Here is a 20,686-nt window from a genome sequence, read left to right on the forward strand (position 1 = left end):
TCACATGGTGTGCAGGAGGCCGTAGTGTCAGGCTCACAGCTGCGTTACTGCTTTTCTTGGACAATTCACTTCTATGATTCATAAGAGGCAGTATTGGTGTCAAGGCTGAATGCAGTCTCACACCATATCCTATGTACCTTCATAAACCAACCTCTGCCTGAATTGGCTCATTTCAGATTCCGTGCATTCTGAACCAATCACAAACTCGTATCGTTGCTCGAAATCTCTCGCCGTACGCTGTGCTGAATAATCCAAATATTGTACCTTTCTCAGACATGAGCTGTTGCCTGAGGTAGTATAGGAGGACATGGGACATGGAAAAGGTGATCAATAGATCATGGACTTTAGCCACAATCTGGAGTAAGGCTAGAGACTGGTTGATGCTGCGACTAGTCCAATAGATATCTCGCCAACTAAGGCTCAAGATGCCAAAGGTGATTTCCACAGGATGAAGAAGAATCAATACAGAAATGAGTGCTTTAGCGCGACTCTGTACCACTGTGTGTTGCCTTGACTGCAAGAGTAGCTCTTTCTTTTCTTTTAGATGTTTGGACACGGGGAGCTTCCATCTTCTCCTCCTCGACGCTGGGCTTTCAGTTGAGCTGACGTACGCTGTTTAGCTTTGAGGTACTTGATAGCCAAAGCCATTCAGGACGCAAGATTGGCGGACCCTCGTAAGTTCCGACTATTAGATACCCTTGCATCACGAGCCTCGGCTTGACCAGCGCTGTCAGCGTGCGAGGCCATGAAGCATTCCTAGAACAAGGGACTGGGCTTTGCCATTCAATCAGGAAGCGGGGCAAAACAGGCTGTTATTGTGACGATCAAGCTGGAGCCTGATAACTCCACTCACTTTTCCGCGTCATGGCGTAACAGGAGACTTGTTTTCAGCCTTGCTGCAGCTGTTGCTGCAACTACTACCAAGCTGGTTCTTCGGTAAGAATTGCCTTTCAACAGATCGCTTTTGTTATGTAAGCTAGCCTGCTGCATGGAGCCCAGGTACTCGCTTGGTCATTATTAGTTTTCGAGCAAAGAGTCCAGATACTATTAGCCAAGCCTACCACTTGTATTGCGAGGGTCGATCTGTGGAATTGATGAGGAGCCTGTCCAGACAAAGTTGAATGCATTCACCCCTCAGTCAGCAGACGTAGATTGCTTCTCCTCGAGAGGCTTCACAACCTGCGACTCGGTCGCATGCGACCTCACTCAAGCTTTACAGTCGTCTAAAGGAGCCAAGACTTTCCAGAGAAGCAGTTGCTGCATCTCATTGATCGTTTCGTTGCCCTTTACTTGCAGGCAGGTCAACACAACATCGGTATAGGTTTTCCCAGCGTAGCCGGGGAGGCTGCGTTTCGCCCTGCTAATAATTTCGTTCCGCGCGTCATTGGAGTCTTTGGGCATGTTGTAAGTATTCAACGACTGCCAGACACCAATCTGAAGCAGAACAACTCCAAGGCTAGGCTGGCGTCAGCATTTACTGTGGGCGGCTAAATTTCGAATGCCCTCTAGCACACTAGGTGCCAATCTTTGTGAAAATGTCATGGAGAGGAGATCATACAGCGTGCTTGATAGTCAGGAGGGCAGACTTACGAGTATACATCACAAGCGGAAGTGTACACAATATCACTGTTGTCGCGTTTCCTTGGGTGGTGGTTGTAATCCAAGGATATATTCCATCGCATGCTAGTTCTCTCTTGCCTTCCATAACTCAATGTCGTAGGATCCTCATCCAGCTCAAGCTCATCCATTCTGGAATGACCGAAGCCGGACAAGTATGGTCTGCTGAGATCTTTGCTTTCACCTCTAGATGGGGTTCCTCCAGAACGCGATTCCTGAGGGAGAAACATAATAGATGAGGCCCGGATACTAGAACAGTTTGAGTCAGATTGACTGGATCTTCGATGGAATAGATTACAAAGCGCCTACTTTTTATGAACCCATCCAGTAGCATGTAGGACGTAGAGGCATTGGGCCACGTTGCGGGCCAATTGATAGCGATCACCGAGGGAAAGCATGGATCGCAGCTGAGTTGGAAAGCCAGAAATCATCTCGCTTTGTAGGGTTGTTGGTTTTCGTAGCCTCGAGAACTCTTTGTCTAAGGTTTTATGACCCTCTAAATTTTCAATATGCCGAGAGGGTTGATACACAAAGCCGAAGCGAGCATTAGCCTCGTCTCTGAAGATACCAAGGAGTTTAAGGACACGAAAAGCTCTCGGTCTATTCTCGACCCCGAAGAAGTCGGAAAGGGCCATGATGTCGTTCTCTGCTCGCTCGTGTACTTCCTTGTGTGTCACAACGCCTTGTTTGGAGTAACGAATCTCCGCATACCGTTTCCATTCCTAGCAGATATGGGTAAGTCATGGCTGGTCTAGACGTGAATGCTAAAGCTTACAATATAACAGGCCTTCTTGGTGCGCTTGTCAATGGCGAGAAGTACACCAAGTTGCTTAGTCTCAGGTCTATGTGTCTCCACGGTGAAGTCTCCTTGGTCGAGGTAGCGTCCAGAGAGTAGGAAGGACCGCCTACGCTCATTAAACAGAGTTTGTCTCTTCCTGGCGAGTTGCACAACGCGGGCTTTGAAAGCTGCAATGTCTCTAATAAGTGCCATACTTTCCGACTCCTGTCCTGCTTCTCGCCTTCTTACGACTTCAGAATCGTACACTCGACTAACGACCTCCAAACTGCCTGGACTTTGGTTATTTGATATATGCCCCGGTAATACTCGATCAATTTGCTGACGAGACCATCAGCATTCAGGCCGCGAGCATTGGCACAAAGAGTTTACAGCTGCTTGTGCGTCGGAGCAAATGTTGCGAAGGACCCCGATGAATTCTCTCAATCTCTCCACAAGCCCATCAAATTGAGAGGCTCCTCTCAATTCAAAACGGCACCGCTTCAAGATGGCCATGTGTTGTCGTCGAGTTTCCACTCTTCTTTTGATTTGTGCTACATTTGAGGGATCTCCAAGAATAGCATCGGCAGTAATGTCCTGCAAATCCTGTGAGTTGTAAGCCACGAAGCACTACGTAATGAATCTCAAGAACAAGGCTGACTGGATCCCTGCGCTTCATGTGAACTCCGTATTTTCGTTGAAGCGAACTGCTATCTGCGAAGAGATTTGAGATCGCGGCAAGGGTACGCAAGACGCTAGAGCCCATTTCCTTGTTCCTCTGGACCCAACGTTGCAATTTGAAATCTACACCTTGCTTCGGCGCAATGGCTGGAATCTCCCAGACCATGCCCCAGCCTTTGAGATCATCTCTCTGGATCTGGATTCTTACCAGCTGTTCCTCAACTCGGCGATCTGCCTTGATAATGTTTTCAATGAGATAGCAGCCATCGCTGCAAAGAGGCAGTAATGCGATGACACCAGTGACGATGCCAACCACTTCAGCCATGGCCGTCAAACCTGTGAAGCCATCTGCAGTATGAGGAACCAGAAATCGCAGACTTAAAAGATGAGTGAAGGATGACTCAATGAATCCTTGCACGAAGCGACTTCAGCCGCAGAGTCTTGAGCTGCAGCCTTACTGAGCGGGCTCATCGATTGGATACTCGAAAGCGCCATGAGCTGTGGCCATCAGACCACGTCCGCATCTTCGAAATGAAGAGTCAAGATTCTTGATCCGTCAGCACACATCAATGGGCCTATGTATTCAATACAGGTACCTTGTTCACGGCATCCCTCTGCCAGAGATGGACTAGACCAGAAAATCGCTACGTCATCGCATCAAACTTCTCTCGAGTCCCCAGAGCATTTCAATCCTCAACAATCAACCGCCATTGAATAGCACCATCACCATGAGCAGCCACAGTAATGCTACCTCAACTATATAGAAGGCTCCAAAAGTAAAAGACATCGCAACAACCCTTCAAGCCTCCACTGTTCCCTGCCCCCCTCCACCACCACAACCATGGCCCCCTCCCTCCAACCCAACAAAGCAAGCCAAATTCTCACCTCCGCCTCCAAACACTCCTACGGCATCCCGGCGATCTGCGTCTACAACCTCGAAGGCATAATCGCAACAGTTCGCGCCGCAACCGCAAAACGTTCCCCGGCAATGCTCCTCCTCTTCCCCTGGGCACAAACCTACTCCTCCACCGTCCTCGCGCACGCGGCAGCCGAAGCAGCGCGAAAAGCCCCCATACCCATAACCGTCCACCTTGACCATGCGCAGACGCCCGAAGCGGTGAAAGAGGCAGCCGATATGGACGGCTGCTACGACAGTATAATGGTGGACATGTCGCACTACGACCACGCAGAGAATCTGCGGTTGACGAAGGAATTGACGGCGTATTGTCACGCGCGGGGAATATTGGTGGAAGCAGAGTGTGGGCGGATAGAAGGCGGAGAGGATGGGGTGAGCGACACGGCGGACTTGGAGGGCCTGATGACGACGCCGGAGCAGGCGCGGGAGTTCGTGGACACGGGGGTGGATTGGCTGGCCCCTGCGTTTGGGAACGTGCATGGGATGTACGGACCGAGGGGGATACAGCTGGAGTTCGAGCGGTTGGAGAAGATAAAGAGGGAGGTTGGGGATGTGAGCTTGGTGTTGCATGGGACGGATGGGTTTGATAGGGGGATTTATGAGGAGTGTGTGAAGGCGGGGATTACGAAGTGTAATATCAATCGGGTGGTCAATCAGAGGTTGACGAAGGTGTGGAAGGAGGGGGAGGGAGGGTTGACGGGGTTGATGGAGGAGGGGACGAAGGGGATGCAGGAAGAGATTGAGGTTTTGATGGATTGTTTGGGGAGTTCGGGCAAGGCTGATTTTTGAGGCGAGAGAGGCTGTTGTTGAAGGGCAACAGCCTGGTGCGGATATGATGTGAGTGGAGGTCACGGCGTCTGCTCGATATGGCCAACGGCATCAGGATCAGTCTAAGGAAAGACTCCCTGGGTCGGCAATGGATCGTCACTACGAATGTCAGGTTGAATAAATTGAAGAACAAAGAGTAGACTGATTGGATTCAGTAGGAGATCATCAGCTCCAAGTACACGCCAGGTCCAGGTCAAAATCTTAGGAGACAAGCCCCCACGTGCTTCGCGTCGGCGAGGCTGCTTACAAAAGAGGGCTTTCGTGGGCTACAACCATGATGGTAGCCTTTACAGCCTCTAATAGCCGCGTTGACGGCGAAGCTGAATCAGCTTCGAAGACGAGAAGATCGGAAAAACTGATTCTCCAAATTGAACGTGGACGACACGATTAAGTGTATGGATGTGCTCGATGTGGACATGGTGCATTGAATCAAGAGTAAACGATGACTTACGTTCATGTACTTCATTAGAATCACAAATATTACCTTATGAATATATTCTACGAATACACATGTCTGGAATATTACCCACTGCGCTGAAAATCTTCCTTTAGTGCCAAATTGGACTGACGGCTATATAGATGGTCATCACAGCCCACAGAAATCGTATTGAAACTTCTTGCAGTATCCTACTACCAGCAGCAGAGCTCTCCTGTCCACCACCTGTCGTAGCTGAAGAATTGCCAACATCCTGACTAGGCGAAGGAATGTCCCCATCGCTCTCTGTAGGAGGATCATCCCCTGAGTGATTGTGGCTACCACTTTTACCGCCTGTAGGCTTGAGCCTGAGCGAACCACTCTTATGAGTTTGCCGCGATCGACTGCCGGTTCCTGATCCACGGCTTGCAAAGCCTGTTGTCGATTGGGCATCATCATCTGCCGAGGTGGGAGTCATGGCTTGCGTTCCTGAGAACACTCTTTGTGTGGTAATGACTGCAAAGTTTTGTACTTGAGATGATTTGTCTTGCGAAGCCAAGGTTGATAGCGGAACATTGGTGTCACGCGTGCCAATAATAGCAGTTATTGGGGAGCCGGGTCTGGTGGAAGGCGCCGAAGGCCCTATCATCACTCTTGAGAAGTCATTCATAGCTGCTGATGGTATTGTTTTTGTTGCTTCTACGTTCAACTGAGTGATTTGGCTTGCGTGCAACGCCTTCGAATCAATGTGGAAGGAAATCTGGCTGCTATTCGTCGTGTTTGTCTGACCTGTGGCTATTATTGAGCTGCCTATGTTGGAAATTTCGGATGGAATGCTTTTTTTGGTAAGGCTGGATCTAGCAAGATCCCTTTTAGAACGTAGGTGCAAGCCAACGCTAGAAGAGCCTACGAATCTGCTGATAACAGACTGTTGCGTGGAGATGAGCGATTGTGTGCGTGTTGAAGGCGTTCGCAAGTGAGGCGTAATGATTGGCGAGTTTGAGGGTGAGGATCTGAAGAATTTGCTCATTGTAGGCCTCAGCGTGTTCGTCCAATTGGACCCTGACTGTGAGGTTTGGATGGACTGATAGAATGAGCTACCGCCGTGCGAAGCTACAGCAACACAATGGGACGCCAAACTCAATGGTAAGTGAGTGGCAAGCTGACGGTGAGAGATTTCTTGGCTTGAAGTAGCTGCCTTGTTGATACATTCAAGAGTTTGTTGCAAAGGCTGGGTAGTCTGAGTGCGAGAGCTTTCCTTCTCCTTTCGTGACATTTCTTCGACTATAGTCTTGGATGGCATAGTAGTTGAAGCATCATCGGGAGGCTTAGTTGACTTGGAGGATGTGTGAGTCTGGAGGTTAGTTAGGAATTCGAAATCTCCGACGGTCGTGTGGTTGTCGGTAATGGTGGGAGCTTGGGATGTTTTGGGAGTATGCTCGTCGTTTTGGGTATCACTGGTCATATCCCGAAGTATAGAGATGTCTCCTGGATTAGTGGGATGTCTAGTGTTGTGAGACAATTTTAAATCTTCAATAGATCCAAGATGACGATCAATTGGGGCTTGGGATTTCCCAGAGGTAATAATTCGCGGAGAGTCATCAAGAATGTCAGAACTCTTCGGAGATGCGATTGGTGAAGCACCAATAGAGGTCTTAGGTGTTTCGGGTGAGTTGAGGACTTGGGATTCCCTGGCAGATTGCGGATGGATAGAAGTTTCAGGCTTTTCCGTCCCTGCGGGCTTCTTCGAGCCACCAGCTAATTCGGATGCCATCGAGGCTACAAAATTTTCAATTTGATTGGATTTGTGAGCGGGCACCGGGCCCGTCTTTGGCTGTTGCGAAAGATCAGAAGCAGTAGCCGCTTGATTTGCAGCCGGCTGTTGAACATGTCCATTATCTTTGGACTTAGTCGAGCTAGCTTGTAATGGCTGGGGATTATCTGGTGTTGTAGAATCTTTGGGGAAGCCTTTTGGCTCGCTGTGGGACTTTTCTTGAGAAGACAGCGGCTCCGATTCACGCGTTGGATTTGGTGCTGGGGTATTCGGTGTAGATGGTTGTCGTGGTGGGTTTGCTGGTGGCGGATTAGCTGGCGGTGGGTTCGCTGGCTGTGGGCTCGCCGGCGGTGGATTTGACTGAAGTTTAGAACTTTCAGGGATGACCTGTTGCTGCTTCTGTGCAGCGACGTTAGAAGGTGCCGGCCCTGCCTTGGGTAAGTTAGGCTGTGCAGGTGTATTATCAGGTTCTTTGGAGACAGCAATGTGCTGGTCAGGAGATCCTTGCATTGGGGGCGTCGGTGCTGCCTTTGGCTGCGGGGGATTTTGTGGAGGGCTAGGAACTTTGGGGGCAGCAGGTGCTGGGACTTGGCTAACACCGTTGAGAGGCGTCGGGCTTGCTTCTGGCTTGTGGTCTGGTTGGGCAGCTTGCTTCTGTCCACCGGAACCGGGTTGTGAATTCGTCATTGGTTTGTCAGCGCCCTGAGGTATATCGGAACAATGTACCTGATCGAAGGAATCTAGGTATGTCGATTCTGGAGCTTGCGTTGCATCAGGCTTGTCAGGCCCTCTTAAGGGGCCAGGCTTAGGCGGTGGTGTCGGGCATTCATTTGTTTGTGCTTTTGTGACACGCCCCGCTTGGCCATTATGCGGGGAAAGAGCGTTAGTTTTGCTGATAACCCTAGGCGGATCAAATGCCCCATAATATAGAGGCTCACAACGTTTCCATAGGGGGTCGACGCTCGTCAGTTCCGCTGGCAAAGAAACTCTTGGGTTGATATAAGGAGAGCAGCCGGCTTTCGTAGTGGTTGATGTAATGATAGGATTGTAATAAAGTGACGTGAAATCAATTGTAGAGAAGCCGCTGCCTGACAGGACAAATCCTTCACAAGTCGAGCCAGGACTTGACATCGTTCCGTATGCCAAAAAGCGGGATGAATAAGCCATTGTTTTTTCATCAAAAACTGGGCCAATCGTTCGCAGCGTTGACGAAGGGCCGCAATGTGCTGTAGCTCTCAGAGATGTATACACGACGTATACGGAGGGCGAGGTGCTATTGATGTCAGATGGACACTGCAAAACGAATTAGGTCATCAGCCCGCCAGACTTACAACGTAAATCCATCGGAGACTGAAATTGATTGATTCGCGGGCACTGATCCATTGTATGCGTTGTCAGGAGCCCAATATATGAGCCGCACGCCTCCTGGAGCTTCTATTCCACAAAAATGATTACAATCATCAAGAAAGCCAGGGGTTCCTGCGTTGAGGGCAACATTAGGAACTAAATCGGGTAATGTCGTCGAACCGGCCGAGTCTTTGGTTCTATCAGTCAATGTATGGTGTCTTACTAGGGGTAAAGTCTTACTAATGGCCGCACAAAGGGCCGTCTGAACTTGCAATATCAAGAATGCTAGGGACACGGAGGAAATAAACATTAAAGGGAGTGGAGCGTAAAGAAACTGACATTTGAAGCGAGTGTGTTGACGGTGTGAGAAAAGAGGAAAAGCAAAAGAGTAGGAGCGAGTGAAATCTACATGAAGAACACGGTCTCCTTCTAGCTGCCATCAAGGCCAAGAAGGCACAAGTTCTTTTCCCCATGTGAGCAGCAACAGAGTTCCCTCGCACCACTCAAAACAACACACTACAGTACCAGACAGGTTCGATCAAACGCCATGATGAGGAATACAAACACAATGCTAAGTGAATGTATGTATGAAGGAGGAGGCTGAGTCAAAATCGATCAACAGCTGAGCAGGGACAGGAGGCTCGAAGGCAGATCAGAAACAAAGGCGTCCGAACTACTCTTGCTTACACATGATATGCGTAAGGGTGACGAGTGCTGCTGGTAGAACCTGCTTTATCGGGAATGCTCATGAGGATTGCTGTGCCTTGTGGGGGCCTTTTCAAAGGAAAGGGGATTTCTAAGCTCCATTGAAGTTTTCAATCTGAGCGAAGAGACAAGAGCCGAGCATCCTCGATATACGTTCACGAGACGATGCGAATCTCTGTCTTCGTACCCGACCAAAGAGAACTGGATACAATATTGTGGAGTGACGGTGCGTATGTACAGGGGGTGAAGATAGAAGGAGGAGATTGGAACGCCACAGACCCTCGGGCTTGGCAGGGCTGTCTTGGCGTGCTGAATCATCCACATAGGGCTGAAAAGTTCTTTGGCCCCAATAATGCCCCTTTGTCCTCGTATCCGCTTCGTCATCATGCAATCTTTGAGTTCTGGTATTCTGCCGTCATTGTTAGGATATTGTTGTGTTGATGTTTTCAGAACCTTCATAGAACTCATTCACGCTCAAGACGACTTCCAGTTCTAAGCGATATCTTCCAGTCCCTGAAAATGGGATACTACCCCCTATCCATTTATTACCAGCTGGCGGCAACTTTTTGTGTAACAAACAGTCATATATGATATCGAGTATCGGACCGATCAAGTCCTTCACAGGAAATGTGTCGCTCGCCAGCGGATCATCACAGCTGATCTTAAGGTGGCATTTGCCGTTGTGGATGGCATATGGGAGTCTTCGACTTGGAGGTGCTGTCAGACCCCATTCCATCTCACCAAAATCCTCATACTCCTCTTCCCATTCGTTCAACAAGTCCTCGCAAACCCACGCCGGGGGTGTCTTCGTGGCTACTGAATCGGGAATGCAATCACTGTCTCCGAGAATAGTGACAGAGTTTGAGGTGCCGTTGTAAAGAGAAGTCGATGTTGTCAATAATGCAACGAACGGTACTGAAAGTGAGTGTCGCAGTATCATCATTCTGACGGCTCATTGGGAAGAGTTGACAGATCAAATACACCAGGGGTGATTGCTTGTTATTGTATTGCCATACTAAGGCATGACCAACTGAGTATGTGTTGAGTCCGATAAGACTTGTATCACCTAGGGAAACGGCCCACAATTAGTCGCATAGCCTTACTTATATCCTGTGCACTAAGGATTACACGTTACTAGAGACGGGAAGAACGAAAGGCCAGGAACAACGCCCTTACAGGCACAACTTTTTTCACGCCTCAAAAATGATCTCTGATCAGCTAGCTGTGTATTCCATTTAGTTTGATTGCCGGTCAAATTGCAAGATACGACGAATATGGTAGGCCTATCTTTTACGCATGGCTGTGGTAATTATGCAAGTCGTCATTCTCGACAGCTGAGCTGTGGATCTACTGTCTCTCAAGTCTTGTGCGGCTCAAGTCGAAAGCTTATTTATAGTCGACAATGTAGCATTCTAAATTTGCTGCTTTGATGGATGTTGACATCGACGCATTTAGCGCAAGATTCCACACGAGCCGATACTTGAATGGAGCTTCTTTCCCTGAGCTCATGATCTCAACTCACTGAATTATGGAAAAGTTTCAGAGATCTCCATACCACTAACCGCTTTCCACGTAGAGGGACTCGTTAGCTTTGCAGAGCATGAAGCTGCAATGCGCCACAACGATTGTGCCTGGTAGCATATCATTACCTGCGTTTAATCTAGCTAGGGAACCCCGATCCAGTCATTGCTCACATGACTCTGTTTCATTGGTGCGTGGTGTCTGAGACAGTACCTCAGAGGTGACAGTGCGCTTAAGCTTCTAGACACAAGTTCCTGCAGTCGGCTCAAGCTTTGATCGCGCGGTTCTATTATTGTCATCGCGGTCAACGCTGTTCCAAGTACTACATAGGGGAGAACAAACCTCTGATACGCCAGAACGGTCAAACGACCTCGCTTGCTTTCCCATCCCGCACAATGCTTTCAGAATGTAAACTTCCTGCAAAGCACACATTTGGCCATACCTTGCCAGATGACGGTTTGAAAACCGCTACTGTGGGAAGCGATAAGACTCAGATTTCGCCCTTATGGAGGAGTCATGACACACGTCAACTTGTCAGGTCAGTGCCAGCCGGGAGTGAACCGGCAGATGCCTGAGATGTGGTACCGCACGATTTCGAGATCCTTTGGGTGCTGATCACTTCATGCGAGACTTGACAGGCTACCTTTTAGAGCGTGTCGGCGCCTTCTGGAAGAAACGTCGTTCTCTTTTGATCACGAAGCGTCCAGAAACATGTCGTCGAACATACTGAGGCGAGCGATCGCTGAGTGAGGCACAGCGAGGCAAGATCCATAGCATTCTTCACGGCCAGGAGCCTGGAGAATAGTACAGCGTACGAAGACGGGGATGCTACCCTTGTATACAACGTACAATAGGTCGTCCATATAAAGCCGTGGGTCCCGTGATCGCGCTATTTTGCTGCCATTCAAATTCTTCAAGAAGTCAAAGTATCATCTCAAAGCAATTTCATGCTCTGAGCGAATCAGGAGGGTTTTGGTTGATTTTGTGCAAATCTGCAAGCCTTTACGTCTTCTTTTCCAAAATGGCTGAATGGCCCAGCTTATTGCAAAACTACAGACTTGCACTGAAAGGTACGAACAATGATCCTTTACAAAGCTCATAATTGAAATTTTTCAAAGCAGCGCGGATGTAATTCGAGCATATCTTCGAGCAAAGGCCAGCCACATAATTGCCTTCTCGTCGGTGTTTGACGCTCATGCGGCATCGAGTCATGAACGAGAACTATGACAAGACCTTCTGCTGAAAAGCTCGCCGCGTACCTATCCTACAAATAGCAGCAATTTCTTACAATGCTTCCGCACTTCTCAACACGGACTCTACACTTAGTGATCTGCAAAAGGCGTGTTCCTACCACATTGACTATCGATCAAGTCTCCAAATCTCGCTCTTATAACAAGCAATCGATCAACCGTATCCGATTTCCTGCAATGCACAACGCTTTCCTTGCACTCTCCATCCCTCCTCCCACTTCCATCTCCAACGAATCAGAGCTTGTAGAGATCGAGTCCATCACTCAGACTCAAACATCGCGGATACTTCAAGTCCACTGCCAAAACTTGCTTTACAATCACCCCGGCCCCGCCCAGCCCAATGCAAACACCACAAACTAAGCCATGACTTTCCGCCTCCCACTCCCCCTTTCCCCTGCCCCATCACCTGCCCACCCCCCAATCCGTCTCAACAGCTTCTCCTCCTCCTTGGTCGGCTTCAATCCCCCCTGCCCCCACCCCATTGCCATTCCCGCTAAGCACAAACCCCGCTCACAACCCCACTCAGCGATTGCGGCAGCCCCTTCCCAGTCTCCAAACAATACCTCAAGGCGCGTTCCATCGATGGTAGCTTGGCTGCGGCCTTCTTCCTTCAGTTCTTGCCACAAAAAGGGGTGGGGTCTAAAAGCCTGGCATAAATCTCAGGCGTGTCTTTGCCTATGATTATGAGGCGACGGACGGGGATCCTTTGCTTGTTTGTTTAGGTACTGGGGGTGGGGGTAATGGAGAAGAGAAAAGCAGGAGATGGGATAGAGGGGAATGGGAAGGGTGGAAATTGACTTAATGTAGTCAACACCAACTGTGTACAGATGATTTCTATGCCAGTCTGACCGATCCGCTCGCAGACTGGTATTTGGGCTTCTTGGTCATTGGAGCAATGTGAAGCAGGCTAAGACTTTCCATCTCGCGGATTTGGGGGAAACATAGCAGTAAGGCAGAGAGGAGTCTCATGAAACGGATCCTGGAGGCAGGAATGGGGTGGTCTGTCTATCTAGGAATTTCAACGTCAAAGTAGCCCTGGAAGTCAACAAAAAAGATGCTTGTCCTGCAGGATTTTGGGATTTTGGGGCGTGGGAGCAATCTACGTTGGACGCAAACAGTACAATCCTTTGTGCTGTCCCCGTTTGTCAAAACTTTCATTCTATGAATGGATCTTTGGAGGATTGGTATTATTGCACAGAGCTTTGTTTTGGTTGATTCTAGGAAGTACGATCTCTTGCTAGAATCAATTGAGGCACGATAGAATGAGACCCACTCCCTTTGCACACTTGGTTACATCACAAGTACCAGCCCCTTGGGCGAACATCACCTCCCCCCAGTCATTCACCTTATGGTAGCACTCTACAATCGAAGAACCGTCGCTAGCGAGCGCCGATATTCACAAAATGGCCTTGGTCACGTTCGAGTGAATCCGGCCTGGTCAGCTGCAGCATTTTGAACTATACCATTCAGGGGCCAAAAACCTCACCACACCGGCACAAAGCTCGGCAAGGGCCAAAGCCGAGAGTTCATAAGACAGATCATGCACGCTTGTACCTGCATAGCGGCCGGCCGGATGGAAGGTCCACGAAAGTGAAGTGCCTCAGCGGCCTGGTGCGGCCGTTTCCTCGCTGCCAAAGCGAGCTAGGCTACTATCTACGAGAGCGAAAGGCCGAGGACTATCAAGCAAGTGACTGAAACGGCAAACGCGTCAGTCGTGCACTGATAGTGAAGGATAGCGTGCTTGAAAGGGGCTAGTGACTTCCATATCGATCACGATCTAGTCACGAGAAATGAGGACATATCTTCACAAATCGAAATGAATGAGTGAACGACGACAAGGTGTCCGTCTCTGACAACAATCTCCTTGTATCCGAGCTCCTATCATATGCTCACTTGGCCTGGTAACTCAAGGATCGTGATGCATAGGGGTAAGTGTCATTTGCTCTGCTGCACTTAGTGCCGGTTTGAAACGCGTAAGTAAATATATAAACAACTTTGGGAGGCAAACAACGTGTCGTGTGCCCGTTTCCTTCCGGTATGGACAAGCGGAGGAAGTGTATAAGTGTCCTGGATTCGCCGTTCAAGATCCTCTCTTTTTCACGCTTCCTCGAATCTTCTGTGAGCATCAGCATCTTTCCTCTTGTGATCATTCTACCCAGTTGAAGCAGCCCCTTAACGCCCCTTGTCTAATCTGAATTGGCAAAGACTCCTGAAGCGCCTTCCCGACCTCCCCTTTACTACCATTTTTCAAAGGTAAAGAACCAGAACTTCTTCATCCACCACTACTTGCCTACCTCAAGCAGCAAATCGTTCTGACTAAAGGGTCTGCAGCGAAGAAAGATCCTCCACTGCCTACCACTAGCACACTCTTCGTCTTTTCCGCCCGGTCACAAAACCTTTGCACGTTTCTTCAAAGAGACACAAAGTAGACCATGTCGTCGGCAAGCACTAGCGGAAACGATGGACGTAGCCAGTCGGGAGACCCTTTCGAGGGAGGAGTCAAAGAGACTACGGGTCTCACAGGTGAGGAAGCTCAGGCGTTGGAGGTACGTTATCCATTTCCTTTCTATAATTAAGGGAGCGGCACTAATTCTTGAATAGGAACGAGACGCGCAGTATCTCGAGGAGCAGAAGGTAAGCCACTACCATGACCACCTACCAGTAACTTCAGCCTTGACCTATCATCACAACAGGCGCGCACCGACGCGGCCGAAGCAGCCCTCCACAACGCTCCGAGTCCCCCGCCAAACCAAGCCGAAGTGAAAGAACTAAGGCCATCAGTACGTTCCTCACCGCCCCTCCCCTAACCTAGTCCTCCAAGCTAACACATTCCTTACAGACGAAGCTCCCCTACCCCTTCCAGAACACCAAGGACTGGCTACCACACGAAGACCAGACCCTCATCAAACTCATCCTGGACGGCAAAACCTTCGACCAGATCCACCATCATTTCGTAAAAGAAAGTGGCCGCTACTGGTCCGCCGACGACCGCCGGGAACGTGTGACGGAGCTCAGATCACAAGGTCACCTGGCCTTCGTCAACGATCGAGACTGGAAACCTTGGGAAGATCAGAAACTTGTCGACCTTACACGACAGGGCATGACCTACTACCAGATCCATCTACATCTCATGAATGTGCACGGACGTTTCTGGTCAGTCGATGACTGTCGCGCACAAGTACAAGTGCTCAGAGCCAGTGGACGTTTGTAGACGAGCTAGGAGGAGGTGGACACGCAGTAGCAGGCTCCTGTTGAAGGATGGCAGAGTACACTGACTAATGATGAGCATGACGAGTATGAGACGTGGTTGACATTGAAGTCTTGTGGTGACGAGGTGTGAAGGACGTGAGGGTGTCTGGGGTCTGTCGTCGTGCTTTTGCTCCGGCGTTTCAATTCAAAACTTGTGTAGTTGATCATGCGTGGTGTATACTAGATATCGCGGAGGTAATGAAGGGTGAACAGCTGGCTGTTCAGTAAGGTGATAGTTGACGGGTATTCGGTCAGGGGAACCTAGCAAGTGGGTTAGATGATGGCTAGATGAATGAAAAGTACACTTGCCTTCCAAGGCAGGTTTGCAATCCTCTCACGTGGAAATTGCCTGCTTTCACTGCTCGCGAAGTTTGCTGTACTCCAATGCTACTTGCCTATCTGCTTCTGCACATAGCGTGTGAGCCCTCGCTGCTAATTCTAGTGCCGCTACCAAACCCATGCTCGTAGGCTCGTTGGGTCTTGATGGACCTCGAGGAGTTGACGATTCGGCATTGTCCATTGAGGTCGTAGTCAATTCAATATTCTCGCTTCCTCTAATGACCACTGGTGCTGGCTTCTGATGTTCGCGCACGATGTCTCGAACTGTTCCTACTACGTCGACCAAGGGCCTAAGTGCGATCAATCCAGAGAATCGACGATCCAGATCCGTCCGCAAATATTGTGTTGCAAATTCGTTGCGAGCGCGTACTGAGCTCTCAATGTCTTTCGCGGAGAAACTCAATATGAAGAAGAGTAGACAGAGCCCGGTCCCCACCATCAACAAGACGAAGTTATTACGACTATCATGAGGCGCAGCGTCTTTGTCTAAATTTCTCGAGAAGACGAACCCTTGATATATGGCGAGACCCAGCATGAATGAAAAGATCGAAACCTTCACTAGATTGAAAGGGGCAGAGACAATGAAGATGGCGGCTAGAGAAGTTCCATCTGTCTCCTCTTGGGGCTCCGCAGAATCCAATATGCCGTGTTCGCGAGGTCGCGTCATCATCAGCCAGTCCCGTACCAGATTTGCCTTGTACAAACGGCCAATGATCCGTCCAACTGCGCAGGCGTAATAAACCGAGAGGCAGCCTGACGTTACGGCGATGAGGAAACAAGCTCGAGCTATCCAATGTGTAGCACTCAGAGACGAAAGGCCTAGAGCCGTGATGGCTACCTGGGCGATAATGGCACCCTTGAGCAGTCAGATATGCTGAAGCATACGGAAGCACAAACACTTACTGCTACAGCGGTCATATTGCACTCCGTTGTGATAGCCTGTCTAAAAGCCATGGCATGTTCTGCCTCGCCGTGGAAGATCGAGCTATCAATCCTCTCGTACTCGCTTGCAAGGCTTGGCCATAGGAGCGCAATGAGCACTGCAACTGGCCGTCCATATGTCCGAGATAAAGCAGATCGCGGTGAATTTGCAAATTGCACGGCTTCCTTGTACCATCGAAGTAGGCCATACACAACAGTAGACAGGCTGACGGCAATTTCTAGTCCACTCATGCTGGATTCGAACACTGGAATTGATATTCAGGCTAGTGGCTTCTTGCTTCAATCAAATCCTTCAATGATGTCTGATTGAGTAAGGAGAGTGAGAAATGAAGTATTCAGGAGCTTGGTAATGGGCAACGCGCTGGCCCTTTCAACTAAATGCATGACCCAAAGGCGTCTGTCTCTTCAGCCTCGTGAGATCTTGCTGCCTATTTCTAAGGACATGATCACAACTTTGCTACTTGACTGTTGAAATTGGGCAGACAGAATTGCAACAATAGTCTTCAGGGATGTATGACTTGTCCCTCGTCGGAGCGGTACACTCATCATCATCACCACGACTACCTTGCAATATTTAGACTGACTGCGTGGAATGATATAGCCCTAGGCCTAGACCAAGCAAGATATTCCTACCCCTGGCACGTGCTGGGCCTTGGCGGCAGGCGTCGATCTAGAACTGAACAATGTCGTCACACCCTATTTATTCCAGGCTTTCTCGGTCGCTCTCGAAGTTCCAACTATATTCATTCTTGTACATATTAATTCTCTTCTATACCTCTATCCTCTAACTATCCCATTTTTCCTCCACCAACCATCGTCACCAATCTTTATATCAAGCGGACATCATGCCTCTCATACCCTCTACCACCTCCGAGAAGCCCTCCAACAGCGAGACAAGTGCCGACAGGCCACCTGCCCATAGAGACTCCATGACTGGCAAAATTGAGGCGGCTATGGCTGGATCAGGTGGCATGAAGGGCAGCTCTGCTGCTGAAGACACCAAGAATAATCTCGCAAAAACGGCGAGTGAGGTCGAGGCCGCGGCCAACAAGTTATATGAAGAAAGGATCAATGACGAGTATGCCAAGAGAGAGGGAGGTGCATGACGATGGATACTATACGACTGTACGATTGAGATGCACCTTGGGTCAAGAGAGTGTACGACTTGATTTCCTGTAAATACAATGATGAGATTTGCTGCAGCAGCACGATCTCCAACCTTCGTTTAAATCTCGAATCACAAATGCTGGTCAAATCACAAATTGCATTCAAGCATGGTCGTCATGATTCCTCGACGCCTTAGCTTATGGTGTTGAGGTGGTGACACAGGTAAGGCGCTTCACTTCGCTCGCGTATGACAAGCAATTTCCTTGTGCAAATAGACTGTCCCTTTGAATCGAGCGAGCCCCCGCTATCTCATCAATCTATCTTTGTACTTCCAAACTTGAGATTTGAAGCTTTGTCTGTTTACACGCCTTGCGGTAAGTATCGACAGCTCACCATCTGTTGTATTGCTCTATTGAATTTCTCGTCGGGCGAACGGAAAGCCCATTACTATTCTCACAATGATGCGCCCGGATCCTGTGTACAATCTATCCTCTCCAGACAAGAAGAAGCGCATCCAGTGGATCAAGACCACCCTTTCGAAAGTTTCAAACATTACGTTCTGGAAGGAGGCTCAGGAATCAAGGATGGATAAAGCACAGTCGGATGAAGCAGCGCCATCTCACGAAGGCCAGCAACAAGATCCTGCTGTGCGAGTCGCAATCTGGTACATCCTTCCCTCCATGATCAGCAGTCTACGGTGCTAAATTGTTGTTACAGTGGAGCAGGGATAGCCGGAGTCGCGCTGGCAGCGTTTTTATCGAAAGCAGAAAACATAGCTGTAGACCTCTACGAAAGCAAAGCTGAGCTTCGAGCGCAAGGCGCCGCCATCAGCTTTTGGAAATCATACCACACCATGCTTGAAAAAGAGCTTGACTTTTCAGGCGCATATGCCATTGCGAGTGGCCAAGGCAATATCATTGGTAGGTTCCTAAGACATTCTAACGTGTACCTCGTTAAACTAAACTACCAGACATCACAATCAATATCTTCAACGCTAGCAACACGACAGATTCAAGCAAGTTGATCCTCAGCACGCCCCACAGCTTCAAAATCTGTACCCGGCCTAACGTTCTCCATGCGCTACTGTCAAAGATCGACCCCAAGAAATGCCAGACCTACACGAGTCACCATCTACAGGACTATGTCGTCAAGGAGTCAGGACGTTTAGAGCTCTGCTTCACCAATGGCAAAACAGCATCTTGCGACATTCTCATCGGAGCAGACGGCGTCCATTCTACAGTACGCCGCTTGATGTACGCAGACCAACCTTTGCACGCACACTCACATTTCAGCGGTACCTATGTCTACCGCGTGATATTTGACGCCGATCAATTTCAGCAGAAGTATCCTGATCACCCAATTTTAGGTGGCTTCAAGATTGTACGTTCTTAGCCTATCTCGATTCTCCCATACTAACACACGTAAAAGTGGGCCGCCAAAAGCACACATCTCATCACGGCTCACATTGCCACGAGGCTGTTCGTTTCTCTCTACGCCCACGACCGCGATAGCGCCGCTCATCAGGACGAGAAGGAGGTTTGTTCAGTCTCACTCCTGACGTTTCACGCCCTCCTCGCTCCGTTCAACTCCGACCTTACCTCTCTTATCAACATGTCCCCTCTGCCTGATGAGGCCGGAAATGTGGTCAGTCGCTGGGCTGTCCGAACCATCCCACCTCTCCCTTCATACGTGTCTTTCCCAGCCGCAGCACCACCTGCAACTCCATCCAAAGCTCCTAGCCCAAAGTTGAGTGCAAACGCCATCTCTGCAGGCGTGGCATCTGTGAGCGATACAACTCCTCTGATCAACCCCCTTCTGGCGAAAATAAGACTTCTGATATTACCACCACTACTGTATCTAAAAACGGTACCGATTACAGCAACCAGAGCATTACCAAGGAGTCTACAGCAAGAGCCAATATCGCCCTGATCGGAGACGCAGCCCACGCCTTCCTCCCCCACCAGGGTCTCGGCGCAGGCCAAGGGATCGAAGACGCGTTCGTACTGTCTAAACTCCTCACGCACCCATTATTCCACTCCTTACCCAGCCCGAAAATCAATACTACGACCACCACCGCCCCCCAAGCCCGCCTACTTCTCAAGCTGAGGCGACAGCACCCCGCAAGGCCCACAAAATCAGCAAACACTTCCCCTCAATCGCCACGATCCTCTCTTCCCTGTCTACAGCCGACTCCACGCCTTCCACCACCATCCCGTCGACCACAACGCCTTCTCCCTCTACCACCACTTCCCCATCAACGACTACTACGGTGGATACCTCCGCTACTTCCACCCGTCCCTCAACCGCCTCCCCCTCTCGCCCCCCTTCCTCTCCCAAACCCCTCCCCCCTTCACACTTCAACAAACACCTGATCCCCTCCGCCCTCCTCTCCTACTCCAAAATCCGACAACCGCTCGCCAACGCAGCAGCGATTTCCAGCGAACGCACGGGCCAAACAATCGAGTTCTCGAACCCGGCGTATGAGGGCATGACGATGGAGGAGCTGGGCGAGGAGTTGGCGAGGGGGAGTGGGCAGTTGGACGATGAGGGCGCGTGTTATGAGGCTGTTGATGCTGCTGAGCGGGAGTTTGAGGGGGTGGTGAAGGGGGAGGGTGGGGAGGGTAGGGAGGGTGGGGATGGTGGGGATGAAGATGGACAGAAGAAGGAAGAGGGTGATGTGGACCGTGTGGATTGGCAGGGTGGAGGGGTGGATATTGGGGTCGCGAGGTGAGGGAGCGCGAGTACAGGAGGTGTGTCGGGGGGGGGGGCTGGAAAGGAGGTTCAGGGCAATCTTTGGTGAGGTGTCTAGAGAGCGAAGTTTTCTGTTCGCTATGATATGTTGTTTGAACTATGTCGCGATTTTGAGATCTAAGGGAACTTGCTTGGGATCATGGACTGGAAATGGTGGTGAAAGGGGAGAGGCTGGGGGACATGATCTGAAAGGGAATCATTTGTTTGCAATGCAAAGTAACGTGCTACGCGGTGTTTGAACAAGAGAAGATATGTGAGAGGCGTGTATGTATGTACATTCGTCTAGCTAAGCAAGCATTATATGCTTATTACGGTTACCTTACATCAGAATCATCATCACAAACCGTTTATTATTCCCATGAGTTGAGTTACAAATATTGCATCGTATTCAAACATGCCATTCCATTGCAAGCCCTCCGCCATCACCACCACACATCCACCTTCCCCACCCCTCCAGGCCCCACGAGTC

The 20,686-nt window shown here is 49.8% G+C and overlaps 3 protein-coding genes across 3 annotated transcripts; 2 read left to right on the forward strand and 1 right to left on the reverse strand.

Moving 5' to 3' along the window:
- Nucleotides 1-3,914: 3,914 nt before the first annotated feature.
- Nucleotides 3,915-4,778, forward strand: KY384_002243 (uncharacterized protein; the record flags this gene model as incomplete). The annotated part of the gene is made up of 1 exon (XM_044810769.1): nucleotides 3,915-4,778. One exon carries the CDS (start codon nucleotides 3,915-3,917, stop codon nucleotides 4,776-4,778), a length of 864 nt encoding a protein of 287 aa, XP_044672743.1.
- A 1,350-nt stretch (nucleotides 4,779-6,128) lies between these two features.
- KY384_002244 (uncharacterized protein) lies at nucleotides 6,129-8,173 on the reverse strand (the record flags this gene model as incomplete). Its single annotated transcript, XM_044810770.1, has 2 exons — nucleotides 6,129-6,316; nucleotides 6,400-8,173. 2 exons carry the CDS (start codon nucleotides 8,171-8,173, stop codon nucleotides 6,129-6,131), a joined length of 1,962 nt encoding a protein of 653 aa, XP_044672744.1.
- A 9,751-nt stretch (nucleotides 8,174-17,924) lies between these two features.
- KY384_002245 (uncharacterized protein) lies at nucleotides 17,925-19,395 on the forward strand (the record flags this gene model as incomplete). The annotated part of the gene is made up of 4 exons (XM_044810771.1): nucleotides 17,925-18,130; nucleotides 18,184-18,386; nucleotides 18,437-18,846; nucleotides 18,895-19,395. 4 exons carry the CDS (start codon nucleotides 17,925-17,927, stop codon nucleotides 19,393-19,395), a joined length of 1,320 nt encoding a protein of 439 aa, XP_044672745.1.
- Nucleotides 19,396-20,686: the final 1,291 nt, after the last annotated feature.

This window comes from Bacidia gigantensis, assembly GCF_019456465.1.
Source record: "Bacidia gigantensis strain McMullin 20006 chromosome Unknown contig_134, whole genome shotgun sequence".
Taxonomy (NCBI): Eukaryota; Fungi; Ascomycota; class Lecanoromycetes; order Lecanorales; family Ramalinaceae; genus Bacidia; species Bacidia gigantensis.